Genomic DNA, 27,806 nt, shown 5'->3' on the forward strand with positions numbered 1-27,806 from the left:
TATCCTTGAGGGAGCTGCGTCATTAGAGAATTTGATGCGCAATACGCACTATCACATTTCAGGACAGCTGTGGTTAATTTGAATCAGGGGCTAGGGTGATGATACTCTAGGTGTAGTGCCGCTGTACGCCATACCAAGCAGCTGTTGTGCAATTTTCCCCTCACCCAGGTACTTCGATATAAACGAACCGCTGCCACCCAAGAAAAGTCAGCAGAGACAAGAAACTTGGCGAATGTAACATTGTCTTAACAGCGGGCAAAATGTTATCTCCTGCGCTTTGCTTTTGTAGGTGGCACCGTCAGAAGGACGGACTCGATTACGCCATAACGTACGACGATGAGAACCCAGACGATGTGGGTTGAAAATATGGATATAAGACGACATCCCCGGCGATTTTTCTGCGTGCTATCTAGAGCCCAGAGGACAAGCACTGATCGCCAATCCGTTTCAAAATGGGCTTCCTCGACTTTCGATCCAAAGCGGCTGATACCCAAGTGACCCAGCATGATGCACCATCTGAAGACACCATTGTCGGCGGTGATCTGCATTACACGGCTGATGCCGGCGGCAATACCTCCCTTCCGACGTATCAGGAGGCTTCGGGGGCGCCGGTTGAGGTTGTCTCGCCGCTCGGTTACGAGGCTGGGTATATCACGTTGATCTTCCTGAACGTGAGCAAAATGGTCGGCACTGGGATTTTCTCTACTCGTGAGTTACCTTTTCCATACCAGGAATGACTTTGTAAGTGACACCGGTCATCGTGTCTAGCTTCCTCTGTTTTCGAGGGAACCGGTTCTATTGGCCTCGGTCTGTTCTACTGGGTGATAGGGTTTGCTGTCGCTGCAAGCATGCTCTCCGTCTACCTCGAATTCGCTTCTTACTTTCCGAGTCGATCTGGATCAGAAGCGGTCTACCTGGAGCAAGCATATCCCCGTCCTAGATACTTTTTTCCTACCGTCTTCGCGGTGCAGACTGTGGTATTCTCTTTCAGTAGTAGTAATGCGATTGGTACGTCAATTTGACCTACACAAGCCTGCACACACTAACCTGGGTGATGCTAGTTCTGGCCAATTACCTCTTTAGACTTGCAGAGTCGGAGCCTACAGCCTGGCAATCCAAGGGAGTTGCTCTTGCGTCGTATACAGTCGCGGTCTTAGGTTGGTTTATAGGGCTCCTGCGGTGAGCTGGTATGCTGACCATGAGCCATAGCCGTCTCCTTCAACACGAAATGGTCGTTACACCTCTCCAATGCCCTTGGCTGGGTGAAGCTCATTACATTGATCTTGTGAGTATTTTTTTCCAGGTTTCGAAGTCTAGCTTTTTAACAAAGACAGCGTCGCAATTGCTGGGCTTGTTGTGCTCGGTGGCAACGTTTCGTCTATCACGGACCCAACGGCTCATTTCCGAAATGCTTTTGAAGGAACCTCTGACGCAACGGTTTATGGAGCCACTAACTCTCTCATCAACGTGATGTTCTCCTACCAGGGCTACGAGAACGCCTTTAACCTAGTGAACGAGGTCAAGAACCCCGTCAAGACGCTCAAGTGGAGCGCCCCTGCGTCGCTCATCACAGTCGGTATTCTATACATGCTGGCTAATATCGCCTACGTTGCCGCTGCGAGTAAGCAGGAGATTGTCGAGTCCGAAATCAACGTCGCCAGTCTCTTCTTCCAAAAGGTCTTTGGAGGTGGCGGTTCATCTCGCGCCTTAAACTTCTTGATCTGTGTCAGCGCTTTCGGGAACCTGCTCGTTGTTCTCATCGGACAGTCTCGAATGCTGCGAGAGTGTGGCAGGTATCTACACCCCAAAGATTGCTCCCTAACAAATCACTTACATGGTTTTATAGACAAGGTGTCCTGCCGTTCACGAGATTCTGGACCTCCACTCGCCCCTTTGGAACTCCGCTAGGGCCGTACTGGCTAAAATGGGCTCTAACGGCCATCATGATCCTAGCTCCTCCAGCCGGTGACGCATTCAATTTCGGTACGCATAATAGTCGCATATAAATCCCCTTACAAAACTAACATTCTCCCAGTGGTCGACCTGGGAATCTATCCACAAAGCATGTTCAACTTCTTCCTCGCAGTCGGCCTCCTGTTTACCAGGAGACGCCGGAAGCGCCTCAACATACCCAGAACAGAATGGCACGCCTGGGATATCGTCGTCTACTTCGCTATTCTTGCCAACCTCTACCTGCTTGTTGCACCCTGGTACCCGCCAGCAGGAGGTGCAAATGGAGGGGACGTGAGCTTCTGGTATGGCACATATGTCGTCGTTGGAATTTCTCTGTAGGACTTTTGCCTTCCGTTCATTTCTCTTTTCCTTTGAGGATACGCGACTAATATTATCGCCAGCATCGGTCTCTGCGGTGTCTACTATTGGGTCTACATGAAGGTATTACCGCACTTCGGGGGCTATCAATTCCGCCAAACAATTATGACTGGGCCAGCGGGCGAGACATCTCATAAAATGGTTAAGGTGCCGAATGATGAACTTGCGAGGTGGGATGAGGAGCATGATGCTGCGGGAAGGCTTCGGAGAAGGGCTAACGCCCACAAAACGGAGCAGCCTGTGGAGGCTTAATTCGGCTGCCAGTATATTAGAGCGTAGTGTGCCTATCCAGTCCCTTTTGAGGTAGTAACATAAAGTAGCCACGTTGGTTTATATCATCACAATGACGGGCACAACAAGCAGATAAGGACCCTGGCCTTAATCGTATCCAGATTGCGATATATGCATTCTATCCAGTGCTCGTTTACGGGACCATACTACTAGTCCGCAAAGATAATAAAGATACCAAGAGAATGAATTTCAGGTAAATTGCATTTGGTAACAGAACAGAATAAACGTATCATATGCGACATAACGAATTTCAACATCAATATCATACCAATGCAAACGCTAACCAGAGCAATAATCAATAATTGACGTATACACCTCAGTACCAACACAATGATACCTAGTACGTATCAAATCGATCTGGGAGCAGAATCGGGGCAACCAAAGTCCACAGGTAAATAGCATAACACACCCAGGCGCTGATAATCTTTACCCAACTAGCCCAGTAGGTCCGGCCCACAGGGGCAAAGTCGTCAACTGACTCCGGGTCCAGATTCTGTGTCAGAAGCGTAGCTACCCAGGTGGTTGCCAGGAAGAAGATAATGTGGAAAAGGGAGTAGTTGTACTGTGTTGACCCCTTCTCATCGTCCTTTACGTCGTAGTCGTCCTCATCATCGCTTTCGTCTAGAGCGCTGGCTGGGAGAGCGCCGCTGGCGACGGCCGCACGGAGGGCCTCGGCGCGCATCTCACGGCGGGCAGAAGGTTGCTGCGTGACAAGGCCATGCTCATTGTCGTCGGTACCCAGCTCCGAGTAGTTGTGACCTTTGGAGCCTAGGGCAAAGCCTTGGGTGGCGGCTCGAGTCGTAGTATATGCAATGGTGGCCATGGTGACGATTGCACCGAGGACGATGGTGGCGGTTCGAGTGCCGCGAGCGCGGATTAAAGGGTTGCATTGGCGGTCGTCTGGCTCCATTGAGACGGCTGACAAGGTCAGATAGGTGCAGTAGGCAGTCACCATGGCAGCTTGCGCCAGTCCAGCACGGGGGTTATTTTCCTGGACTGCAGGCTGCACCGAGACGAAGGAGATGATTAAGAAAACAACCAAGTTGATCTGTCATGTAAGCTTTGGCCGCAGAAACGACGGATGAAACATACCGAGATAGCAGCCTGATTCATGGAGCATCCACTTTTAGCAAAGAAGATATACATCAGGATCGTCATCACAATAGACGCAATGTACATGCCCAATGTAGAGCCGATCAGCAGCCCACGCCACGTCCGCGAATCACTCTCTTCAATCTTCTGCAAGCACAACTCCGCCCAAGTATGCGCGAGATCGACAAGCAGTATCAAGCCCAAGAGTAAGAAAAGCATAGCGCAAAAGAAAGCAATGTAGTGTCCGTAAACGAAGAAGAACGACTCCGGGATGAAGAACGACATGACCACAAACAAGAGCCAGAGTACGATCTTCGGGCCCCAAAAACCATTCTGCAGAGCCGCACGGCCATCCTTCGACGATCTCACACCGAGCAAGAACAGGGCCAGAACCAAATGGAACAACCCAAGACCGAAGTTGATTCGATGTACCGCGACCCAGCCGTAGCATTCCTTCCCGTCGCACTTTATCTCCATATAGTCCAGAGTAAGATGTTGTAGCTTTTTCAGCGCCCATGGCGTGAGCATGATCCACGAAACGATTGAGTTTATAAGGAGGATAAAGGCATATGCGATTCTCGTAGCCATACTATTTGCCGCCGTCAGTAACACGCCCATTACGATCCACCCTGTGGTAACAGCTCCATACCTGTTGTTGAACTTCCCGCAAGCGCTACATACAGCCGAACATGTTGCAGCTCCGCAACAAGATCCAACTGCCGTCAACACCTAGAACTTGTCAGTCAGTGCCTTGCCTAGGTTCCTACGGTACAGAATAGACGGAGACACGAAGCTAAGACAACATACCGTTCCAGCACTGGGCAGCGCCAACAGTGGCAGGGACAGTAGAGCCCCCATCTCGACCGAAATTTTAGTTCTTTCCAAAAGGAGTGTATGTTGTGGTTTGAAGTCGTTTGTTTGCAGGTTGAAGATGGAGACAGCCAGTAATGCCTGTGATGCAACCGATCAGCCAGTCTGCCTTCGTCATGTGCCGCTGCACTTACGTAATAGGAACCGCGGAGCCACTCATGCCACGTGAGCTGTTGCCCACTATCAAAGATTTTTGTTGCCTCATAATGCCAAATGGCTAATACTTTTAACATCCAATCCGATATGGTGTAATGGTTAACATCGCCGTCTCTCACACGGCAGCTCGGGGTTCGATTCCCCGTATCGGAATAACTTTTTCATGAGTTGAAGGTAGTTCATGAATTGATTTTTGTCGACTGTTAGGGCCTATACATACTTGCTTGCGTCTGAAGAACTTTGAGGTAGTTGGCTCCCTGAGCCTTCTCGAGGTGAAAGGCAAAAGAGGGACCTGGCCGCACTGAGCGTAGATTATGGATTAGATATTGAAATGGGTCCCAGGCGGCTCGTGGCTCGCTAAGCTCTCTTAGAGGTTGAACGAAGGATGAGAACATGCTATGGACTTCTTCATTACATATTTATTAATATACATTGTTCTGAAACCTATCTACAGCCAGACGAGTGAAGCTACCGCAGCGAGATCACCCCAAGTGACCAACTATTAACTGAAACAGCGACAGTCGCTCCAGTCCCACCCCCATTTCCACCACACTTGGTGCTCTTCGTCCTAGGCACACGAACCAGGACCTCATCAGCGTCAGGATCCGCCTTGGTCGGCCCATTCGACAACGTCCCATCAACAAGGATGGTGGTAGCGCCGTCCAACGAGACGGTGCAGATCCTCGAGACATTTTTCGCTTCATCTCCCAGGCCCGTATACGCCAGCATGGCATCCACAAAGCTGCTGTTCGCGTGGTGGTCGTCACACCCGCACAACCCATAAGGATCACAGAGACAGTAGACAGGAACGTTGCGAGCGGAACCAAGGCTGTATTTGGACTGGTACTCGTAGGCGTAGGAGGTCTTGGGGACAGTGCAGAAGCCGTCTTTTACATTGTTCTCGTCGACGGTGGCAAAGGGCAGGTTATCCAGCTTCTTGGGTGAGACGCCGTTGGGCGAGTGGTCGCCAGACTTGAAGGGGACGGCCGCGCCGCCAAGGTAGCTGAGGTAATGCTGGTCGTTGATGTCTACGGCGTTGGCAGCATTGTCATCGGCAAGCGTTACAAAGGCACCCGTGCTGTTATCGAAGCGTCGGGCTGTACCGGAACCATCAGGTGTTGTGCCGCCGGCGGTGCTGTTTTCGCTGGATGCAGTTAACAAGTGTCCAGGGCACCTAGAGACAGGCCCAGAAGGGGTTGCAGCCCAATGACATGCCTGCCGATTCCAGAGGAGTAGTAAGAGCCGTAGCCGTCGTCATTCTGGATAATGCGACTCACGTTCTTTGTCTTGAGGCATGTATCGCTGGTGCTGGTGCTGGATCTGGATGAGGTGGCATCGTTGTCGTCGTCAGAGTTGTCGTTGTTGCTATTGGTTGTGGAGCTTGAAGTAGTTGAGGTACTCGAGTTAGATGCATCATCAGAATCAGATCCAGAATCATGTACCCGACGCGTCCAGATCTCTACCGAATTGAGGACATGATCGAAGGAGGAAAGAGATACTGGCGAACGCCGCGTAGGGATGCTTCGAGCGGTGCACGCGCCCAGAAACAGGAGGGCTGCCGCAAACAGAGTCAACAGAGGCGACCGGAAAGCCATTGTGATCAGGATATAGCAGTTAAGTGGTTGCAGTCAAGAGAGGACGAGGTGAAGAGAGAATACTCCGTATATCATCTTATACTTCTCTCGAAGACTAGTTTGGCCCCCAGCCCTAACAAGAGATCGTCGCACTCGCCTCCATGAGTCCCATCCTTTCAACTTCGGAGAGCGGCTTAGCCAGTCATAGGCGGCACCATCCGTAGGCTGTGTTATGTGTTATTACCCATGAGTCACAGGACGTGCGGTCTCAGAGGGGGGTGCCCTGGTTGCACCCTGCCGCCCACGCCAGTGAGCTTAAGAGGTTAGGGTGCGCCTAGGGCAGTTTTGGTTTGTGGGCTTAACTTCAGCGCAGGATCAGGAGCCAAAAACCCCAAGACCGGCGCGTTTCGACCGGACCCCAGTCTCCAGCATTATATGCCGTTTAAACGGAATAGCCCGTTGCCCTAATCCTTAGAGCCTCGTCTTTGGTCTCGGTCAACTTTCCCTAGATAATTGGCCTCTCGGCCCGAGCAGTGCCGTGAGGCTCAAGCTACTACAACAATTCTCCCGGCGACCCAGTGAGGTGTCAAGCTGAACTCGGAACTTACGAGCGATCGTAATTCCACTCTGGAGATTTTGTAACAAAGGAGCTCGGTATCACTTCAAGGGTGTCATGGACAGGGCTGAATCCTGACCCCGCCCGCTTTTAGAAACAATCGTAGCAGATATGAAGCTACTACAAGCATCAAGAGTCTACACAGTGCGTTTCTTAAACACTGTATGATACATCCAGCATTGCCCCAATGACTCGAAGACCAGCCATGAAAGAGGATAGTGGTATGCGTGCTGCGGCTGCGGCTGCGGCTGAGGTGGATACCCTAGTTCGGTCATGTGACTAGGCCACATTCGCGCTCCATAAGGTTTTATGCCCTATATAGCCAATTTTTTCTCAGTTCATTACACAATCCGATATGGTGTAATGGTTAACATCGCCGTCTCTCACACGGCAGCTCGGGGTTCGATTCCCCGTATCGGAATCTGTTGCTTATCAACCTTGATAAGGTAACTTATTTTTCCTTTTTTCTTTTTTTTTCCCTTGTCGACCTTGCACAGTCACTGGGCAAGAACCCAGGAGGCGGTTGGCTGTCTGTGCTGGTATGTCAGATCTTGGATGCCTCCAAGAACGTGTTGGCAATGTGAATATGTACAGTGCATGCGAAACAACAAGGGAATTATATGTGAAAGAATGTCATAGGAGCAAAAGTCTATATTTCGGGAGAAGATATAGCCAAGGAAATGAGTAAACGTGGCCTGGTACCTGCGACGGGCCAAGTCAATAGCTAGTGCAGAAGCTGGCAGAACGAAAAGTATTTCACGGTGTATCTGTCGTCGTCTTGAGGGGGGATCAAATCAGGCGAGTCGATCATGCTCAAGCTTAGCATGCGTCCGTGTACGCCGGCCGTCGCGCCAAATGCTCCATAAGCACACAATGATTCCACCGACTCCAGAAAAGAAGGTCATGTAATACGCGGACTGGTAGCACGAGAGCCCGTCTGGACAGTCCCGGTCTCCGTTACCATCCACGATTGAATGATGGTCGTAAACCATCCCGTAAAACAGGTTAAATATGTTACCGCTCAGCACTGGCGCCATGGTCATCACGCCGAAGTTCTGCGAGAGACCATTGATGCCAAAAGTGTGAGCAGTCAAGGATGGGAAAACGCCGAAAAGGAACCCGTAGGCGATGCCGGTAAAGGCCGACACAATTGCCAGTTGATTTGGGTTCCAGATCGATGCGCCTGCGAGTTGCGTGAGGGTGAATACCGCCGAGGACATGAGGAGGCACCAGAATCGTGACATGTTGAACTTCTTGACAAGAATATCGGATCCAATGCCTAGCGAGTGTGAGCCTAGTATGCCGGACAGCCCTGTGTATATACTAACCACTAGAAAGACGGCCAGCAAAGTTGCCAAAGGACAGAATCGAAACGTGCATAACTTGTCGTTCCTGGATAAATTTGGGCGACGCACTATCATCATAGTGCTCCCAGAGCGATTTGGCCTATGGATTGTCAATACACGATCCAATGCAGTAGGAAATCTCCTTACACTATTGCCAATATTACTGGAAGCTGTCAGCCAAGAACCAAGTAAGGGTAGAAAGGAACATACTTGATGGTCATCAGACCGATGCCAGAAAGTAGTGCCATGGTCAGGAAAAGCTGCCAGAACTCGATCTTACGGAGCATTGCCAATCCCCTGATGTCTGGCTGATGTGAGTCCGGAGTGACATCAGAGAACCCATCGTCATCCACTTCCGCGTTACACTCGTAGAAGGACTCCTGCGATGTCCTTGACGGCGTCTTGGAGACCAAAGATGACAACTCATCAAAATCCGGGCCGTTCCCGTTCGGCTGGGAGTGAGACGCGGTGGAGTGGGTTCTGGAGTGGACCGCGGACTGGGAGAAGATAGTAGTAGAAGTATGCATACCTGCTTCACCAGAGTCTCCAAAGTGAGATTGCAGCTCGGTAGATTTGGGCCTCCGGAGCGGCCTGGATTCCACCGAACGAGGTCGAGAGACCGAGATATACGGCGCCGCAGGGGCAGGGGCCAGGAGTCGCATGAAAGGAGTTGAGAAAAGATTGATAAGAGAAGTTCCCAAGGCCAGCATGAGAAGGAACCGGCCGGTATCGCCGTGGAACAGAACAGCCGACATTGTCGACCAGAAGAAGGCACTCAGACCGAACGCAGCAAGGGGAAACGCCGTCGCCGTCCCACGGTGCTCGGGGAAATTCGTGGCAGCTATCGTTATTAGCTGTGTTTTCTGGGTTCAAGCCACTTTAGTGGACGCACCGGTCTTGATGGAGGCTCCAAAGGCAGAGCAGCTCCCGAAACCTGTCAGGAAAGAGAAAAATGACATGAAGAAAACCCCCATGGAACCTTGACCACCGTTATAAGCTGTGACACGTTAGCGACTGCCCTTCGCTTCCGAGTGAAGTGGAAGTATTGGCGCCATACCAAGATGCAGCGGAAAGTATCCCAGCCCAAGAGCTACAGCCCCAATTAGGGTTGTAAGTCGAGGCCCACGGTTGTCCGTCAAGAGACCCATCGGAACACCACACGCATACATTCCCAGATTACCGGCTGCGCCCTACATTATGTCAGGCGATATGCGATCTTCCAGGAGCAGGATATCCCCTTACTATAAGGTTGCTTTGGGTGGATGAGAGCTTCATCTTCTGCGCAAATTGGGGCGCCCATGCCGAGTACGCATACTGTCTACAATTCAGCATCTCTCGCCTCGAGCAGCTCAAGGCTAAATCCATACGTTTGTACCACAAGCAAGAGCCACCAGTGTCGCCGCCACAACGGAGATAATCCGTTTCATTTTCTGGGCCGTGTCGGTCATCGCGTCGGTTTGGGTATAATTAACACCCGATGAGTGTCTATTGCCTAGTGTATCATGTAGAATCGCGAATGTGTTTGCGGAGGATAAGGCTCCCCGGGGACTTTTTGAGATAACCTCGACCGGCGGTGTTCGCGTGGGGAGGGCGGGATGCCGCTATCGGGGCGGACGTTGGAGCAAGCAAGCACGCAATCAGCGACCAGCGTTGTGAAGGGTAGGGCCGTGCATGGGTTCCAATGTAGTATCGCTGCGAGCCCTGGAGGTAGATCGAGCGTGTCGATGTGAATGCCGAGTGCAAATGGGTGTAGAAGTGGGAGCGACAGGCAGGACTTGACGAAGCCAAGGGGTGGTAAGGAGAGGCAAAGTGTCCGCACTCCACGCAGCTAAAGCAGAGGCCGCGTTATCAGATGTGCTCCGAAACGCTAATGAAATATTCCGTAATCCAAATCCCTCCCATCCTCATAAGGCTCTAGCTCCAGACTCCAATCTCCAAAGTCCTGCGCCGCTAGTACCAACTCCAAATACTAGACTTCGTGGCCGCCAATTCCGTGACAGCTGATGACGGTCCAGTCACGCAGACGCCTCACCTGCCGATCAGAAGCCTATTCATCGCTATGACCAGAGGGAAACATCAGCAGCCAGGCAAGAGCCCAGTGAAGGGCAGTCGGGTCGCAATTGTTATCTTAGTCTACCTACAGCAGGGCTTATGCCACCCTTCAAATGCTGTGCAACGGGAAACAGTCGATGTTCTATGGTCACGCAGATCAGCGTCAGCTTCAGGCACATAAAAGGCGTAAGGCAAAAAAAAAAGAATAATTCCGATACGGGGAATCGAACCCCGAGCTGCCGTGTGAGAGACGGCGATGTTAACCATTACACCATATCGGATTCGATATATTAATGTAGCTGTTTTTTGATAAATAACCATTCCCCACTAGGAAGCCTCTGCTATGACGGCACGATTCGGACATAATTACCTATAAAGTTATAACAAGGCTCATGCATGTGCTCCAGAGAAGGCTTCACCACGCTCGGTTCCAGCCCATGGACGGAAGCTCGGGAAACATGGGATATATTCCTTTGATAAATGACAGTGCCCGGCAGACTCGGCAGTTCGCGCTTAAGCTTGTCGTCTTACTGCATCCGATGCTGTAGCAAAGAAAATCGGCTAAGAGTATATGTATATATATGTACATGCGCGGACGGCACCGCAAGCAACAGCCCAAGGAATGAGCAACAAATATGGTCCACCAGGACATGGACCGGCCATCCAATCGATTACAGCGCGGAATATGGGCACAACCACTAGGGAGCGCAATATCTTACCATATGCCCTATTGAATTGGGATGAGAAGCTACAGGATCTGCTAAGAAGCTCGTAGCCCCAAAGTAACCACGACGGCAGTTGCGCAAGTATATAAGTGATCCGACTGATGAACCGATTATGGTGACATATGGTTAATAAAGCACACAATCAGAGGTAGACATATGCATGGTGGACTTGTCGCCCGAAGCCAGAGGCGGCGTAGAAGGCCATTCACAGCATAGCCGATACAGAAAACGGTACGGACGGCTTGAGAGGACAAGGTTGTGAAACCATCGACACTTTAGAGCATCGGCTATCAGACAGAGTTCACCCGATTAGCCTCGGTATCAAGAGCTGATAGGAGAAAGATAAGCATTGATTCATATAGGTGCATATATTGCTGCTACTATCGATAGCGTCGAATCTGCGGGATATTGATTACACCGTGGTTCATAGCCCTAGTGCTCAATTGGAAAATAGAAGGGAGCGATAGAAATCGGTGCTCATAGGTATCAGGAAGCAGAGGAGATGCTGCGTTACATAGTCAGGCACTAGAACACCTCCGGGCCCAGGCGATAGATTAGCGACAGTATCAAAATAGCTGATAATACGCAGATGCCCCAGCCGCACCTTGAGCCAGACAGCGCATTATCTCCACCAAGTATCCAGTCTGATAAGAAAGGACCTAAGCGACCTAAGGACTGGGGCTGGAAGTCGGCAATCGATGTCCCCAGTCCAGCGCTATACGCATCATTCGAAAACCTCATAGCGCGAAGATGGACTGATCAAGACCCATCTCATGCGACAGATAAGAGCCTTGCACAGACAGGAACAAATTCAAGAAAGTAAATCAATTCCAGAAATTATAAACACAATTATCGAACAGAATTGCCCCGTCTAAGGCCCCCTTCGCTTCGCGGGTTTTGTCGTGTCGTTTAGGCATTTTCATATCAGGATTAAAAAAAAAAAGCGCCTTGTTTGCAAGGTTCTATTGCAGACAAGTCATAGAACACAAAAGAAAACAACAGTAGACCGGACGGGATGAGAGACATTCAATCGGATATATAACCAGCCAATGACAAGAACTGCGAAGGGTATCAATAATGTATTAGGACCAAATGACTCGCGACATGTCAGCTGTCGAACAGCGCATTCCGCGAAGAAATGACCCCAGATCTTGAAAGCCCAAGCTAGATACTCTTAGGCGATTTGGCTGGTGAGTTCGAATCATGCTCCACCACGTCGGAAAGTTTCATTCTCTTGGCCAGCGGCTCAAGAGGGTTTTCCTGAGATGTATTCCCTCCATTAGTCTGTTCGGCAAGCTGGCGCTCTAACTCGGCTATACGCCGCTTGAGCTCCTCTTCCCTTCTCTGAGCGTCATCGAGGGAACGCCGCAGACGCACCTCTGAGTCGCGAAGAATCATCTCGGACCGTCGCGCGGTTGCATCGCTCTGCTCAAGTTCCGCGACGCGACCCCTAAAGAGCCCATTGATGAGGTCTAGCTCGCTGACACGGGTCTTCAAGGACGTGTTGGCCGCCAGGAGGTCCTCGTATGTCTGCGGAGGCTCATGATGGCGGTCTACCGGCGCGGTTGTAGACGTGGGGGAAGGCTGACGAAGCTGGACGGAAGGAAGTTGACTCGTGTGGTCTCCGGCCGTTACACTGTCGAACAAATGCTGCGGCGCAATATTGGAATTGTGATGAGGCTGCGCGAGCGGCTGGTGCAAGGCGGAAAGTCCGTGAGCATCGGTCGGAGGCACTGGGGAATTGGATCGGTCTGAATGCCCGGGTGACATCTTACGCGACGCGCGACGATATCCCTGCGAAACCCCCAGAGGCGGGGTGCCAGCTTCCGACCTCGAGGAGGAAAGCCCATTTCCGTCGACTGCGCTACCGGACTATTGCACACACTTGAGCATTAGCGACCGCTATCCGCCATGATAAGGTGCAAAATGCCCGAGAAAAACTCGGCTCGAGGACTCACTTTGCGCTTTGGTCCCTGACCAGCAGTTTTGACTCGATTGCGGCTCTTGATCACATCTGTTTTGAGGCTGATGGGCCGCGGTCTGCCATGGAGCTTTAGGAACAAACCGCAAGCATTGCAAAGCACCGAGCCGAGTTCGTCCCTACGCCATAAGGGAGTCTTGGAGGTGCCGCAATTCTGGCATATGGGCTGTAATTGAGGGCGTTTCTGATCAGCCAAAATACTCGCCATATTATTTCGAGAGGATATACTGGAGAATAGAGGAAGAAAAGAGGAGAGGGGAGATGAGGGGGCTGCGTGGGAGTAGGCCGTTGATAGTGAAGAAGATTGCTGGGTAGATAAGATTGGGAGAGCGATTATAGGCCCGATAGCGGTGAGATGCCAAGACTGCTGATAAGGAAAAAATAAAACGAGACGAAAAAGCAATGTTGCAGTATGAAAAACGCAATTGCAAATGTGATCAAAATGAAAGGAGTCGAAGAAGGTGTACTCACAGGATTGTTGCCTTGACCTCCAGTCGTAGCAGCGGGAGAAGATGTCGCGTAGGTCGTGCTAGCCATGCCTAGATGTGCATCGCCACTTGAGGTGCTGTTCGTTCACTTTATTAGCCGGCGATCTTCTGATCGATAAGACGTTTAGAAATTCCGAGGATAAAAAAAGACCAAATGACCAATACGGACATCAATTCATGCCGCTGCCAGCCTTATAACGACTACCGGAGTGGCATACGCACCGTAGATTCGAAGTTGGCGCGGACGCGACCGATGCCAGGACAGATAGACCAGGTAGCGATGGTCCTAGAGAGCCTGAAAAAGCGCTGGCACTGCTTATCCCCTCCTCAGGACTTTTGTCAAGGGAACTAGGGGCCAGGTCCGGAAGCGCGGTGAAGTACTGCGACGATGCTGAGACCTCTGGTGCTGTATCGGTTGCCGACTGGCTCTCAACGGACGAGGAAGAAGGGTCGTAAGGAAGATCGTTCGACTTGTCGCTCGAAGGCGATGGAGGACGAAGTGCCGGGTCGAGGGGCGACGCCCGGAATAGAAGCGAAGCCACGATGGAGGTCGTGGCAGGTAAGCTGCTAGAAAGTTGGTCCCTGTTGACCGAATAAAGACACCTTCAGCTCAATTGAACCTTTTCTCCAAGTGTTGCATAGGACGCGGGCGAGGTGGAGGAAAGATTTCGGCTCTGTCGCGAGGGGGACCAGCCACGTAAAAAGGGAGGGTGAAGTGGAATGTCCTCTATAGTTCGTGCGCTAGTTGGAATTCGATGAAATCCAGAGAGCAATGCCTCGAAGAATGGATTGAAAAGATCAGTTAAATCAAGAACGCCGTGTTCTTGTTTGGTTGGGGTTCGGTAGGATAAGGAGCGAAAGATAAGGAAAACAAGCCAGAGAGCCGAGCACAAGCTTGCGATGCAGTGCAGTTCTGCAAATACAAGCAGAGACGAATCTAGCAAGTTCCTAAGGCGAGAGAAGAAAAGGGCAGTTACTATGATGATATTACAACGATATCGGCCCAAAAAATGGAACAATAAAGGGTGTTGGGCCTGCCACTATCGACGATTATTGATCTCTTGGGAACCCTTCTCTCAGGTTCACCTGCCCTCTGGCCTGTATTTAGTGGAGCCCATCTACTGGCAGTTTTGTTTACCTGTAATTTGAAACACCCAAGCACTATAGCCAATGGTAGGCGATCATGGCTAAAAAATACGGGCGGAAGGATACCTGATTACTGCCAAGCAGATGAGGGTTCTACTACGCTGGCTGGAAGATGTACAATATATGGGGACATTGCGCTTTCACCTGGCGCACTTTGGTAGGTATTGAGTGCGCAATGACATTATAAAGAAACGATCCACCATCCACTTCTCACCGAATCACAACTAGTGTACCTATCCTGGCAAATAGTCAAACACTCACTTCTACAATGCTGATGACCTGGTACGGTCCAATTGTGCGTGCCTTGCAACGGCCATGTACCCTCTGTGGTCGAGAGGGAATTTCCCGGCCTAGACCGTTATGATGATGAGTTGGCTGATCGAAAAAGGCACAGCTCAATCTCGACTGCTTGATGTTGGCTCCTACTTGCCCCTCTGTAAAAGCACCTGACTACTGAAGCACAGGTTTGTCTTCTCACAGGGAGCGGATGTGGCTGCGGCGGGTCGCAAAGGGTATCTGTCAGCCTGATGACTGGGACCTCTCCTTTGGAGGGATGACTAGCAACCGAGGTCGCCGGTTCCGAGAAGTTGGTTTGTATTAATAAACCATTGACCTCAGCTAGGGAGCTGTACTATGTCCTCTGAAGAGCTTCGAGTAGACGGCATATTGTTATGTCGGGTTACACGCCATCGTGAGTCACGGAGGCGTCCTCGGTCCGCTCCGATTCACAGATTCAGGTAACAGCAGGGCTTGGTTATTCGATGGTTCTGACATCGTCGGTAATATGGGCGCTGGGTATAATCCCTTTAGATTCTGCGTCAACAGGTAAGGTTGGGTTCGTCGATGCAAAATTAATACTTGAGGGATTACTGCCGATAGCGAATTGACTGCCTCAAGCCCAGACTTCCGTGATACACCGTGTCCTACTCTGCACCGGCCTCGATGTGTCGCCCGCAGAGAGGTTGCTGCTAGAGAGACAGTACTGGGTAGTCGAACCTTGCCTAACGCCTTCTCCGCAGCTGTCGACTACTGCTCCAGCATCAGCGTTTTGAATGAAGTAAGACTAGATTCCGTCAATATATGCAAGATTTCGCTTCAGAGTTTAGTTGAGGCAAGTGTGTGCCAACGTGAGGATCCTAAGCCGAGCCGATGCGCAGCCGTAGCACTTACAGGAGTGATTGCCCAGCAATGGCAGCTGGCGTGTCCTTGTGTTCGCTGGCGACGCGACCAAGGCATCATAAGATAGTTAAGCGGCCAGAAGCTGCGCTCGGCCAGTGATGAGCCGTTCCTAAAGCACTGCACGCCATCCCGAGTTGTATTCCGTTCTTACGATGAGAGTGACGGCTGGGGCCCCGAGAAGACATTTGTGGCCGGCCTTTCTTACCACAGAGTTCTTCGCAAGCTGCTGAGACCTTCAGGATAGGCCCGATGAGAGCAGATTCGTCGCCCTGCGGCCGGGCCAATGTGTCTCTTTTGTTGAACCTTTTTGAGGACCTTGATGCGGCGGATTGAGTCACCTCTGGCGCCACGTTTGAACGGACTGTGTGATGATTTTTAGTCCTTCGATAAAAACTCTGGTATTGATGACTTTCCTGTAATTCATCCACCGGAGTATAGCATCAATTGCTGCAAGAATTGGACACGGCAACAAGCAGGCTGATAGCATATTGGACCCTTGAACCCTGTGTTCAAGGGCTGACCGAATCGACTCCGGACGCGTATTCAAGCGAAGATCGTTTCAGGGGTCAGGAACGAAATCGGGACGTTATTTGTCGTTATCATTGTGGGAGCCTGGGACGAAGCTCTGGTGGAGTTGACAAGAGATTTGTGGCGGTGCGACGGGCCGTATGATACAGTACGGAACGGTATCAGCTGGGTAGTTCCACTTCGAAGCCTTGGAGCCGAAAGTCTGGCAGTCTTCAGAGACGTGGCCGGCCTGCTGGGTTCTCGCCTCCTGCTTGCTTCAGCTTTTGTCCTTCGGCAGACCCCCCAACCACAAATAGATGACGGAGTTCACTTCAACGGTTGCTTTTCCTTTCTGTTGATAACCTTCTGCATATTCACATTTCCACCGCTCATCGCTTTCGCTTCTCAAACGTCCGCCTAGTCCATCCCCTTTTTAATACCCCGGATTCCAACACTGTACCGGTAATGGTAATGCCTTGAAGAATTGCCGCTTGTTCTTCTCCTCCTAATTTCTGGCTTCGTCTTCTCGCCTTTCATTCACGCCCCTTTTCAAATCATTTCTTTTATTCTATAGAACCATGCCGAAGAACAATCGACCCGCGACGTCTGGTTATGCTCGTTTGGCCCAAGAGGAAGAGGATAGACATAACGACCCCTACGAATACTCGGATGACGATGATCTGTACCATACTTCCAGCACAGTTAACCCCTACGGCACACATTATGAACCAATCTCAACCCGAGGCTCGATGCCCCCAGGCGTCGCAACGACGCCGCCCGAATACCGACGGAGATCGAGCGTACAACACCGCCGAGGACGGAGGAATTCGGCCGTGGATATCAAGGCGATCAATGCGCGTCTTGAGCGCTGGGCAGAGGAATTTGCCTCTAAATTCAAGATTCATCGCGTGAAAGGAAAGACACTCGAGGAGGAGAAGCTGGAGATTTACCATTCGGTTTTTCAACCACCAAATGGCGTTCGACCGATCACAGCGGAAGAGCTGGACTCGGAGGAAGCTGAGATGGCTACGCGAAAGGCTCGGGAGGGGTTTGAGGAAGTTGTGGAGAGCGTGCGGTTGGCTATCGAGCTCGGCGTTCACCCCCGAATGATCTCCCAGGGCAGCTCGGGAAGTTATTTTGCGCGCAATAGCGAAGGCAAAGTCGTTGGAGTGTTCAAACCCAAGGATGAAGAACCGTATGCATCCCGCAACCCGAAATGGACCAAATGGATACACCGAAACCTATTCCCTTGCTTTTTCGGTCGCGCATGCTTGATTCCCAACTTGTCCTATGTCTCGGAAGCTGCTGCCTATGTACTCGACTCTCGTCTTCGCACCAACATGGTGCCTTACACTGATATAGTATGGCTGTCGTCAAAGTCGTTCTACTACGATTTCTGGGATCGAAGAAAAGCTTGGATGGGTAAAAAACCGCTCCCTCCCAAAGCGGGGAGTTTTCAGGTTTTCCTTAAAGGCTACAAAGATGCTAATCTTTTCTTGAGAGAGCATCCGTGGCCTGATCAGACGAACACCGGCTTCCGTGCTCAAGACGCTCCGAAACGCAAGAAGCGCCCCTGGAATGAGGCTTGTCGACCGTCGGGGATACAATCGGACGACGAAGACGAGGGAGAAGAGGACGAAGATGATCATGCTCGCACACCGTCTCCACAAGAGGAAAGCAGGGAGCGACGATTCTACTGGACGGAGAATCTCAAACAGTCCTTCAGGGAAGAATTGGAGAAACTGGTTATCCTGGATTATATTATGCGAAATACAGATCGTGGTTTGGATAACTGGATGATCAAAATCGACTGGAAAACAGAGGATGTCTCCATTGTTGCGGAGCCGCCGAAGCCGAACGAGCACCAGCAGGATGATGACGACCATTTGGTTCCTCCACGACCGGTTTCGGTCAATTCTGACAAGGCAACCTCTCCGTCATACCCATATCGGCGACATGAGACGATGCAAGCTGTGAGTCGTACGGGAACTCCCTTGAATTCTCAGGAGCCTCGAGCGACTATCCAGATTGGCGCCATTGACAATAGTCTGTCATGGCCCTGGAAACATCCCGATGCCGTGCGTCGCCTGTTACCACTGTAGGACTGTATTTATGCTAACAATTGTCTAGTGGCGAAGCTTTCCCTTTGGCTGGCTGTTTCTACCAGTTTCCCTAATTGGACAGCCATTTTCCCAAAAGACTCGAGACCACTTCTTACCGCTTTTGACCTCGACCGCTTGGTGGAGCGGTACGCAAACGGCTTTACGGCGGGTTTTCTCACAGGATGACGACTTCAAAGAGAGTATGTTTGCGAGGCAGATCGCGGTCATGAAAGGGCAGGCGTGGAACGTGGTCGAAACATTGAAACAGGCGGATCATGGTCCGCTTGAGCTCACGCGAAGAACGCGCGTCTGTGTTTGGGACGACCTGGTAGACGTTCCGGTTGCCATCCCTCTTCGAGGGCCGTCAACGGAGGCCCAGCGACGTAAGATCAGAGGTTATGATGATCGCTACGACCCAGACAATGAAGAAATGGACATAGGCGCTGCTATGTCGGTGGCTGACCAGGACTTGATGGGATTTCAATCACCGCCTAGTGAATTGCCCAACCCGAACCGATTTGAGCTTTCCCGAGGCCGGACTTCTCGTGATTCTGCACGGCCCCCGACTGCCAGCTCTACCGATTATGGATTCAGCCGCGACAGTGCCGATGGCCTCAGCCCAAGGAGGAACGGAGACCAAACCTGGCCGTCACTTGCTCCCCGGCCGGGTAACAAGCATCAGAAACACAGCTCCGTGTCCAGTGCACGTGGGGCCCACGTAATCTGGAGCAGCGATGATCTGGAGGGTGACCTCGGTTATGCGGCGGCAGAGGGAATGGAAGGGAACCAGCGCAAAGTCATCGTCGAGCGAATAGAGGCTGTTAAGAGTAAAAACCCTGTTTTTACTTGGTGCTAGCGCTGGGCTTTTCACATCACCGGTTTTCTTCTGGCTGTCGGCCACCTTTTTTTTTTTCCTTTTTTTTAATTAGCTGCAAGACTTTTCCCTCTTGCATAAGCTTCTCTCTTCTTCCACCTGCTCTTCTCAACACGCCGAGGCCATTAACGTCATGACATTGTATTTTCGTCTCATTTCATTTAGCGTCTTTGTTACGGCGAACAGGCATGAGGAGTCTGATCAGCCGCTAGGAGTGGCTTTGGCTGGGAAATACCGCTCTGATGTTGTATTGTATTTGTACATAGACAAATAGCTAGTTTCTCTACTAATAATCATGATCCCCGGAGGAAACGGTGTCATATGATGAAATGACTTTTGATTACGAAGGTAAGACGTGGTGTAAGTTGAAGTGAGGTCGGGAGTATTCTGTAGTACAGTTCTCTCTATCTTATCTCACTCAGTATCGGAATCTTCTCTTGGCACACGACTATTTGCGACCTCGTCTTTGCTTCTCTCCTCCTCAGCATCTTTCCCCTCTCTTTTTCTGTTCCTACACGATCTCTTCCTCTTTATTCCTCGTCTCTTGTTTTGCTGGCATAGAGTTTTCGCGCCTAGACCGTTTCTCTTCCTTTGCCACTCCGTCATTCTCCTCCACTTTCGAGTCAAGTCCTATCTCTCCCGATAAGGACGCATGGCCACCGCGGCCTGTATCGGTTTTAAGGCCCTTCTAATACATCGAATCGCCTAATTTTGCTTTTCGCTACCTTGTTTTGCCTCGATTCTAATAATATCACATCCGCCATCCTACTGCCTCTAACGTCTCCATCTGCAGTGGGGAGGTGCTATGGCATCCCACGCCCACATGCTCCTCAACCCCAGGGCCTACAAGAAACAATTACAAAAGAATGGTAACGACCCAGACATCCTTTCGTTCTTGTTAGAGTCGCGACAAGATCACTGCACTGGCCCGGTTCCCAAAATGCACCCCATACTCTCCATTCGTCGTACAGACGATCCCCACCCCTCCCGAGGACCCTGAAGGCTCCGATTCAGAAGGCTTACTTGCCAAAACAGTAGGCCAGCAGGGAACAAACAGCCAGCAGCGCGATATCGCCCCATCTATGGCACCGCAAGGCACGGCCGTCGCAGACCGTCTACTTAGCCCGCAGCGTCCGTCCTCCCATCGTGCAAGCCGATCGCGGGCGCAGTACCCTTCGTCGACTGGGTCGACGAGTACAAGCACATCCCCTCAATCCTCGACGCACGTAACTCCGGACATCGATGTGCAGTTTACAAGTACCTCTGGCGTGGACGATAGCGACGGGAAACGGAGCGCACGTTTCGTTGAGCACAGCGATGATGCTGACTTGAGGCCTGGAAGCCTAATCGAAAATATGTATGGAGTGGAACGGCGAGCGGGCAATCAATACAAGCGAGTGAAAACAGAACAAGAGAGAATTGAGAAAGCGAAAAGAGGATTTACTGTGGGGAACAGCGAACTTGGAGAATATATGAGGAAGGATGACGGAGGGACTGGGAGTTCCACTGCGATAACTCCAGATATCGTTGATCTGACCATTGGTAAGAAGCTGACTGCGTGATGGTCTTATTAAGCACATGCTAATGGATGGACATCAGATGCATCGGGAAGCAACGATGATGACGACCTTCAAGTGACGGGCTCCAATAACCTCAGCGTACAGAGAGTATGTTATGGAAAGTTGGAAAATGCCACAATTCAGGCGTCTTTGATTCCTATGCCAGCGCCGCAAACAATCCTTGGGGACATAGCGCACTGGCCCTCGATGAAACTTGGAGTTCATCGACAAGCGGGCCAAAGCAACAACCGCATTGAGGTCTCCGATCCGAACGGGAAAGTTTTCGGTGTCGTCGATTCCAGAACCGCCGCGGTGATAGTACCCCTCCTGGATTCTCCAGCTCTTAAGGTTGAGATTGCGGCGCGTCTGGATGTGCGAAAGAAACTACCAAACGAAGTGCCGTGGACCCCTTGCTCGTCTATTTTCCGAGCTTCGATAAATCTTTATGGCCTCCGTCAAGATGCGGAAAAGGTGGGCAACTACCTTGGCCAGAATAATGTCTGGCTTGCTACCCCGTTCTCTGTTGAACAAGGAGTTCCTGTCTTTAATCCTCATGCCGAGAGAAGGCGCTTGCAACCGTCGTATGCGCCGACAGGGCCACAACGAAACCGGTCGGGCGTGAACTATGAAGTAAGGTCCGCTGAAGAAGTGGCCGATGCGGTCATGAAAATGTTCGATCAGCTCCAGAGTGCGGACAACCTCCCTGAAATGGATCCCCCGGCGCTTGTTACCACACCACTTCTTCGCCATCAGAAGCAAGCATTGTGGTTCATGACGGAGAAAGAGGCCCCTCGGAAGTTCGGGCCTAAAGAGGAGGACAACAACTCCCTCTGGAGGGAAGAGTATAGCGGCAATGGGACTAAGAAGTATCGTGAAGTTATTAGCGGCATCGTTCTTGACCAGGAGCCACCGCAAAGTTTGGGCGGGCTGTTGGCCGATATGATGGGTCTAGGAAAGACTCTAAGCATTCTGTCTCTGGTGATCTCCTCGCTCGCGCAGGCCCAGGAATGGGCGCGCATGATTCCACAACCGGGACTGGCGAAGAGCCGACCTGGGATTCGAAACACTAAGACCACTCTTCTTGTGGCGCCCCTCAGCACCGTTAACAATTGGGTTTCGCAAGTCAAAGAACACCTACAAGATGGCGCACTTACGTCGTATGTTTTCCATGGTTCGTCTCGAACCACGAGCGTGGATGAACTGTCTAAATATGATTTGGTGATCACGACGTATAGTATCGTCCTAAGTGAGCTTTCTGGCCGCGGCTCGAGGCGAGCAGGGACAAGCCCGCTGACCAAAATGAACATGTTTCGCATCGTTTTAGATGAGGCCCATACGATTCGAGAGCAAAGCGCGGCCCAGACGCAGGCAATTTTTCAGTTGAATGCGCAGCGTCGTTGGTCAGTAACTGGCACGCCAATTCAGAACCGGTTAGATGATCTGCTTTCCGTCACCAAATTCCTAGGACTTTATCCGTACGATGATAGGAGTCGATTCAATATGCATATTCTAAGCCGGTTCAAGACAGGCGATGCAACTGTTCTCGCAAGTCTGCGCGTCTTGGTAGACTCATTTACTCTCCGCCGAGTCAAGGACAAGATCGATCTGCCAGCGCGACACGACAAGATTGTGATGCTTGAATTCAGTGAGTCAGAGGCACAGCTGCACGAGTTCTTCCGCAAGGAATCAAACGTGATGATGCGGGTAATTGCAGGAGAAGATAAGAGCAAAATGAAGGGTCGCATGTACCACCACATTTTGAAGGCCATGATGATTCTCCGTCAGATTAGCGCACACGGCAAGGAGCTTCTGGACAGTGATGAACGAGCGCGGATTAAGGGATTAAGCGTGCACGACGCCATCGACCTTGAAGAGGGACCTAGCGCTGACGCTGTCGCTACTGACAAGAAGGCGTACGAAATGTTCACCCTGATGCAAGAATCATCGGCCGATATGTGTGCCATCTGCAGCAAACGTTTGGAGGAGCCAAACCCGGATGCAAACGGTTCATCCGGTCCTGGAAAAGCTGACATTATCGCCTTCATACTGCCTTGTTTTGACGTTCTCTGTCCAGAATGCTTCTCCGGTAGGAAGCAGGTGTTTGACAATAAAGTCGGAGGTCAGGAATCTTTCGACGTCAAATGTGATGTTTGCGAAGGCTGGATTTCCGCATCGTACTCGGCGATCACGGCCGCCGGTTTACAGGATTACTTGATGAAACAAGCGCGAGAGAAACAAACTCGAAAGCAAGCCAAAGTCTTAGGCGAGTACGAAGGTCCGCACACTAAAACCAAAGCACTATTATCGCATCTCCTCGCGACGGCAGAAGAGAGCGCAAAGCTGCCCGAGGGCGAAGCCCCAATTAAGAGCGTCGTCTTTTCTGCCTGGACCTCTCATCTCGATTTAATCGAAATTGCGCTCCGAGACCAGGGATTAACAGGATACACTCGGCTCGACGGAACAATGAGCCTGCCAGCGCGCAACAAAGCGCTCGATAACTTCCGCGACGACAATAATACCACTATTCTCCTCGCGACTATCGGAGCCGGAGGGGTGGGCCTCAACCTCACCGCCGCGTCGCATGTTTACATCATGGAGCCGCAGTATAACCCGGCGGCCGTGGCGCAGGCAATCGACCGCGTGCACCGACTCGGACAGACACGTGAGGTCACGACTGTGCAATTTATCATGAAGGACAGTATTGAGGAGAAGATCGCCGAGCTGGCGAAGAAGAAGCAGCAATTGGCTGATATGAGTCTGAACCGGGGAAAGCTGGATAAGGCCGAGGTTCAGGAACAGCGAATGAGGGAATATCGCAGTTTATTCAAATGATTCGTTTTCTTATCCCAAATGGGGTTATGTCGCGCGGGTTCGGTTTGGTCACGTTTGGTCCGGTTGAGATTGGCTTCGTAATAATGATACCCAAATCTTCTGTTTTGTTGCCTATTGTCATTTCGATTCCCATTTTGTTATTCCCCCATCTCATTGATTGTTAATGCATCAAGGATCATGGTTCTAGAACAAAGAGATGACGCAAGTCACGGACGGCATTATAGCTAGCTATAAAATTAATTATCTGAACCAACATTCTGCCGAAGTATGAAAAGCCATAGAGTTGTACGACCTAGTATGAGCTTGCCCCGTAGATACCCCCTTCCACGGCCCCCAAAACCTCTTCTACCCTCCTCCTCAGCACTCTCAACTCCCTAACCTTCTTCTCCCTTTCCTCCTCCACCGCCCTCAACTCCTCCTCCAACTTCCTTATCCGCCGTTCCTGCTCCGCCTCGGATGACCCGATCCCCGGCAATACCGAAATCAAATACTCAATTTGCTGCTCCTTGATGACCAAATCACGCGCCAATTCTCGCTGTCGCGCCGCGAACGTTCGCGGTGAGTCTGGGCGAGGGGGGAGCCCTTCTTCTTGTCGTGCTGCTCCTGCTTCGCCGGCCCCAGATCCAGCACTTGTATTAGGTGCTGGCGGGCCGGGCGTCACTGCGCCTGTAGCGGCGCCGGATGGGGAGCCTTGTGATGCGTTGAGTATTGCGGCCGCGCCGGCGGGGATAGGCGGGTTTGTAGAGTTTTTCTGGATCTTGGCGAGGGCGGGTGCGGACGTAGGGTTGTCCGGCGGTATTGCGGGGGAGTTGTCGTGGTAGGTTGTTAAGTAGCCGATTGTGGCGTAGAATTGTGTTGCGAGCTGGGTTGATCAATATGTTTGACTGTTTGGGACTAGAGGGAGAATGGGGACTCAGAGGTACGGACCTGGTCAAGGCATGTTTGTAGCTGGGTGAGGATGTCGGCCATATCGATCTCCTGGCTCGAAATATCTTTGAAAGGAGGGAGGAGGGTGGTAGGCGAATACCGTATGGATCGGGATGTGGAGTTGAGCTTGGAAAGAGGAGCTAAAATTGACATCGCTTATCGATCTTCGATAGCGGAGTCAAGGGTCGGAGTTGATGTAGACCGCCTACGTAGCTTCAGCTCCAGCTACTAGATTCGTATCTACAACTAAACAAAGCCTTAAACATTTCTGTACAATGTTCGAATATGCACCCAAGTCGCCCGTTTCTCTCCACCTCCCTCTCTTTCCCATCTCCAACCAGAATCACAACTGAATCCTCCATAAGTGCCCTAACCCGCCGCCTCTTTGGACTCCCTTCACCTCCCGCTCCATCAACCTCTCTCCATAACGACCTCCCCTCCTTTCTCTCCTACGCCAAGCGCAATGGCCTCCCCGAGAAGAGTACAACATATCAAGGCACACTCTACGAATATACCGTACAAGCGCACCTTCGCAACTCTGCCTTCGACCTCCACCGCGTTGGCGGCAAATCCGACTTTGGAATTGACCTCGTTGGAACATGGCACGTGGGCCCAAACCCGATAATCGACCCTCCAGTGCGTGTGATTGTGCAATGTAAGGCGTTGAAGTCGAAGATTGGGCCGCATGTTGTTCGGGAGTTAGAAGGGGTCACCGCAAGACATTTTGCGGTTGCGCTGGCGAGGGGATCTGGAGCTGGTGTGGGGATTTTGGTTGGCCCGAGGGAGACAAGTAAGGGAGTTAGGGAGGCAATTGGGAGGAGTGTGATGCCGCTTGTTTGCATGATGGTTGAACGGGAAGGGAGGGTGAGGCAGGTCTTGTGGAACGGGAGGGTCGAGGACTTAGGGCTTGGTGGGTTGGGGGTAGAAATTCTGTATCCGAATCGCGAGGAGGGAGAGAGGGAGGTGGAGGCAAGGTTGATGTGGGAAGGGAAGGAGGTGCAGACTATGGATCAGGTCGAGGAAGGGATGCGCCGGTTGGAGAGAGAGTGGATGGCAAAGTGGAAGGACAGTGGACTGGGCGATGTTTCGGTGGAGGAGGTATTGGACGCAGTAGAGAAAATTGCGCCGGGGACAAGGCCGATATCGATTTCGAAAGAGGAGAAGGAAGAAGTGGTCCAGAGCTTGCTGTCGACTCGCTCTGCCCGTGTATAATAGTTGTACGATAACTCTGTACTGTATTACGAACTTATGAAATCTGATAATAGGTAAAGAAACAAAGATCCAGTTGGGTATCATCCTACACCATAACGCCAGACAAGTACTCAACCCTGCATAGTTGACCAGAAGTAGTTGGCGTAAAAGAAGCGCGAGAACTTCGGATCTAGGTTGACAACGTGCACATCTCCCTTGCGGCTGTTACGGATAACAGCCTTGGTGAAGTTGCCCGCTTCATCAGGCTCGATATCGATGCCCAAGGCCCGGTAAATCTTCAAACGTAGCCTGTTTTCGTTAGGAAATATAACCAAGCCCAATGACAAGCAGAACATACAAGATAGCATCATCAGCCTCCCTCTCCCTCCGCGTTGCCTCATCACCCTCAAGGCCCTGCGCCTCTAGATCCGCCAGCCTCTCCTTCAACATCTCCAGCTCACCTTCAAGACGCTCACTCTCGATCTCCAGTTCCGACGCGGCCTTGGCGATGCGAAATTTCTTCGTGTCGAGCTCGACCATGGCGGCGGCATGTTTGCTTGCGTCGTGAGCGGCGACGGCCTCCTCATGTTGTGTGCTTAGGGACTGGAGATGGCGTGAGAGTTTGCGGAGGGAGGACTCAGCTTCGCGCATGCGCAGCTCGCGCGATTGCTGGAGGGTCGCGAGGGAATCATTGATGCGGGAGACGGCCTGTTTGTCCGGGGCGATGTTGAAGTTGCCGATTGTGTGGTGAATGAGCTGACGTTGTTCAGTATGGGCCGCACATAAAAGAATAGTACGCTTACCGTAGACGGGTTCTCGTCGAGCAACATGGTGACTATGACAGTGTCGAAATGAGGCCGCAGTGTCAAAAGATGCGATAGTGAGGGGCTGTCTTAATGCAGACCCGTGGTAAATACGGGAACGGTTGGGAGGGCAACGCCACATCTCCACGTGCACCGCCTCGTCACCTGGAGCAGTGAAGCTGCCTGGCCTGGCCGATTCTTGACATCACAACTCTTTCGCATATCTTACCGAAAGACTCAGTCAGTGGTCCTGTACTCCAGCAATATGACGTCTTCAAATCTCCCTTGTACGTGGTCCAGACTGGTAAGGGCGAGCTATTAGGTACTGACCGGATCCAGATGCCGCAGATGCTGAAAGGTCTATTCTCCACATTATTAGCTATTGCGCGGCAGCAGCTAACAAAGCATATACAGCCCGTTGAAGCCAGCAGAGCTTCAAGTTCTTCGCGCCCAGTATGAAAAAGAAGGCGACTACGTTGGCGTTCAGACTAAGTTCAACTATGCCTGGGTAAGCACCTCCAGTTCCCCACACATGGCTGGACTCTACTGACATAACATGCCGTATAGGGCTTGATCAAATCGAACTCCCGAGCTGACCAGCAAGAAGGCGTTCGTCTCCTGTCTGAAATTTTCCGCGCCCATCCCGAGCGACGCCGCGAATGTCTCTTCTACCTGGCTCTGGGTAACTACAAACTAGGCAACTATGGAGAGGCCCGCCGCTATAACGATCTTCTTATCGACAAGGAGCCGGGCAATCTACAGGCGGCTAGTCTACGGACCTTGATTGATGATAGGGTATCGCGTGAAGGGATGGTTGGCATCGCTATCGTTGGAGGGCTGGCTCTCGCGGCGGGAGTAGTCGGAGGCTTGCTCTTTCGTGGACAGCGGCGATAAAATGCGAGGGTAATAGGGTGCTGATGGGGTGCAACATTCAGGTGGCGGAGCTGTATATACATGACGACGTTGACGATGGATGATATCCGTCTCTGCTATTACGCTTCTTGTGTTTGTTTTCGTGTCTGGACTATTAGCATGATACATAATTTAGGCTTTGGGCGTTCTTAATAGGACAAGAGATGGTTGGAGGTGAAATATAATATTTATTTTTCTAGTGGCTCGCTCATCATTATTAATCCTATTGGAAAGTTAAGAATGCCTGAAGAG

At 51.4% G+C, this 27,806-nt stretch overlaps 11 protein-coding genes and 3 non-coding genes across 14 annotated transcripts; 7 read left to right on the forward strand and 7 right to left on the reverse strand.

Moving 5' to 3' along the window:
- Window positions 1-680: 680 nt before the first annotated feature.
- BDW70DRAFT_151086 (high affinity methionine permease) lies at window positions 681-2,583 on the forward strand (the record flags this gene model as incomplete). Its single annotated transcript, XM_073739251.1, has 8 exons — window positions 681-708; window positions 769-1,008; window positions 1,062-1,157; window positions 1,210-1,285; window positions 1,335-1,793; window positions 1,847-1,983; window positions 2,036-2,288; window positions 2,355-2,583. 8 exons carry the CDS (start codon window positions 681-683, stop codon window positions 2,581-2,583), a joined length of 1,518 nt encoding a protein of 505 aa, XP_073594933.1.
- Window positions 2,584-2,755: 172 nt separating this feature from the next.
- Window positions 2,756-4,646, reverse strand: BDW70DRAFT_138307 (serine incorporator domain-containing protein). The gene is made up of 4 exons (XM_073737196.1): window positions 4,522-4,646; window positions 4,364-4,443; window positions 3,715-4,303; window positions 2,756-3,670 (listed from the first exon to the last, which is right to left on the reverse strand). The coding sequence occupies exons 1-4, from the start codon at window positions 4,570-4,572 to the stop codon at window positions 2,960-2,962; spliced, it is 1,431 nt and encodes a 476-aa protein (XP_073594934.1). The 5' UTR covers window positions 4,573-4,646; the 3' UTR covers window positions 2,756-2,959.
- Window positions 4,647-4,821: 175 nt separating this feature from the next.
- On the forward strand, window positions 4,822-4,893 carry BDW70DRAFT_t120. The gene has a single exon. It is a non-coding gene; the product is annotated as a tRNA-Glu (tRNA).
- Window positions 4,894-5,197: 304 nt separating this feature from the next.
- BDW70DRAFT_138309 (uncharacterized protein) lies at window positions 5,198-6,373 on the reverse strand. The gene has a single exon (XM_073737197.1). The coding sequence runs from the start codon at window positions 6,333-6,335 to the stop codon at window positions 5,895-5,897; it is 441 nt and encodes a 146-aa protein (XP_073594935.1). The 5' UTR covers window positions 6,336-6,373; the 3' UTR covers window positions 5,198-5,894.
- Window positions 6,374-7,101: 728 nt separating this feature from the next.
- Window positions 7,102-10,165, reverse strand: BDW70DRAFT_71035 (putative MFS transporter). Its single transcript, XM_073744643.1, has 8 exons — window positions 9,644-10,165; window positions 9,519-9,590; window positions 9,334-9,466; window positions 9,169-9,273; window positions 8,487-9,117; window positions 8,424-8,439; window positions 8,259-8,376; window positions 7,102-8,209 (listed from the first exon to the last, which is right to left on the reverse strand). The coding sequence occupies exons 1-8, from the start codon at window positions 9,722-9,724 to the stop codon at window positions 7,725-7,727; spliced, it is 1,641 nt and encodes a 546-aa protein (XP_073594936.1). The 5' UTR covers window positions 9,725-10,165; the 3' UTR covers window positions 7,102-7,724.
- Window positions 7,280-7,351, forward strand: BDW70DRAFT_t121. The gene has a single exon. It is a non-coding gene; the product is annotated as a tRNA-Glu (tRNA).
- Window positions 10,166-10,537: 372 nt separating the features above from the next.
- Window positions 10,538-10,609, reverse strand: BDW70DRAFT_t125. Its single transcript has one exon. It is a non-coding gene; the product is annotated as a tRNA-Glu (tRNA).
- A 941-nt stretch (window positions 10,610-11,550) lies between these two features.
- BDW70DRAFT_138313 (putative GATA transcription factor (AreB)) lies at window positions 11,551-13,477 on the reverse strand. The gene is made up of 2 exons (XM_073737198.1): window positions 13,012-13,477; window positions 11,551-12,925 (listed from the first exon to the last, which is right to left on the reverse strand). Exons 1-2 carry the CDS (start codon window positions 13,240-13,242, stop codon window positions 12,218-12,220), a joined length of 939 nt encoding a protein of 312 aa, XP_073594937.1. The 5' UTR covers window positions 13,243-13,477; the 3' UTR covers window positions 11,551-12,217.
- Window positions 13,478-16,684: 3,207 nt separating this feature from the next.
- Window positions 16,685-19,391, forward strand: BDW70DRAFT_138317 (1-phosphatidylinositol 4-kinase LSB6). The gene is made up of 2 exons (XM_073737199.1): window positions 16,685-18,432; window positions 18,485-19,391. Exons 1-2 carry the CDS (start codon window positions 16,933-16,935, stop codon window positions 19,310-19,312), a joined length of 2,328 nt encoding a protein of 775 aa, XP_073594938.1. The 5' UTR covers window positions 16,685-16,932; the 3' UTR covers window positions 19,313-19,391.
- A 398-nt stretch (window positions 19,392-19,789) lies between these two features.
- On the forward strand, window positions 19,790-23,956 carry BDW70DRAFT_138319 (SNF2 family N-terminal domain-containing protein). Its single transcript, XM_073737200.1, has 3 exons — window positions 19,790-20,199; window positions 20,366-20,872; window positions 20,930-23,956. Exons 1-3 carry the CDS (start codon window positions 20,136-20,138, stop codon window positions 23,719-23,721), a joined length of 3,363 nt encoding a protein of 1,120 aa, XP_073594939.1. The 5' UTR covers window positions 19,790-20,135; the 3' UTR covers window positions 23,722-23,956.
- A 57-nt stretch (window positions 23,957-24,013) lies between these two features.
- BDW70DRAFT_169004 (med21 domain-containing protein) lies at window positions 24,014-24,762 on the reverse strand (the record flags this gene model as incomplete). The annotated part of the gene is made up of 2 exons (XM_073742591.1): window positions 24,649-24,762; window positions 24,014-24,583 (listed from the first exon to the last, which is right to left on the reverse strand). Exons 1-2 carry the CDS (start codon window positions 24,688-24,690, stop codon window positions 24,014-24,016), a joined length of 612 nt encoding a protein of 203 aa, XP_073594940.1. The 5' UTR covers window positions 24,691-24,762.
- A 163-nt stretch (window positions 24,763-24,925) lies between these two features.
- Window positions 24,926-25,943, forward strand: BDW70DRAFT_138324 (uncharacterized protein). Its single transcript, XM_073737201.1, has one exon. The coding sequence runs from the start codon at window positions 24,934-24,936 to the stop codon at window positions 25,858-25,860; it is 927 nt and encodes a 308-aa protein (XP_073594941.1). The 5' UTR covers window positions 24,926-24,933; the 3' UTR covers window positions 25,861-25,943.
- BDW70DRAFT_138325 (kinetochore Spc24 family protein) lies at window positions 25,923-26,725 on the reverse strand. The gene is made up of 3 exons (XM_073737202.1): window positions 26,643-26,725; window positions 26,198-26,595; window positions 25,923-26,148 (listed from the first exon to the last, which is right to left on the reverse strand). Exons 1-3 carry the CDS (start codon window positions 26,667-26,669, stop codon window positions 25,971-25,973), a joined length of 603 nt encoding a protein of 200 aa, XP_073594942.1. The 5' UTR covers window positions 26,670-26,725; the 3' UTR covers window positions 25,923-25,970.
- Window positions 26,726-26,842: 117 nt separating this feature from the next.
- BDW70DRAFT_138328 (mitochondrial fission 1 protein) lies at window positions 26,843-27,756 on the forward strand. Its single transcript, XM_073737203.1, has 4 exons — window positions 26,843-26,929; window positions 26,982-27,000; window positions 27,057-27,150; window positions 27,210-27,756. The coding sequence occupies exons 1-4, from the start codon at window positions 26,908-26,910 to the stop codon at window positions 27,534-27,536; spliced, it is 462 nt and encodes a 153-aa protein (XP_073594943.1). The 5' UTR covers window positions 26,843-26,907; the 3' UTR covers window positions 27,537-27,756.
- The last annotated feature ends 50 nt before the right edge of the window (window positions 27,757-27,806 follow it).

Source organism: Aspergillus foveolatus (genome assembly GCF_047715535.1).
Source record: "Aspergillus foveolatus strain CBS 279.81 unplaced genomic scaffold BDW70scaffold_32, whole genome shotgun sequence".
In the NCBI taxonomy this organism is placed as follows: domain Eukaryota; kingdom Fungi; phylum Ascomycota; class Eurotiomycetes; order Eurotiales; family Aspergillaceae; genus Aspergillus; species Aspergillus foveolatus.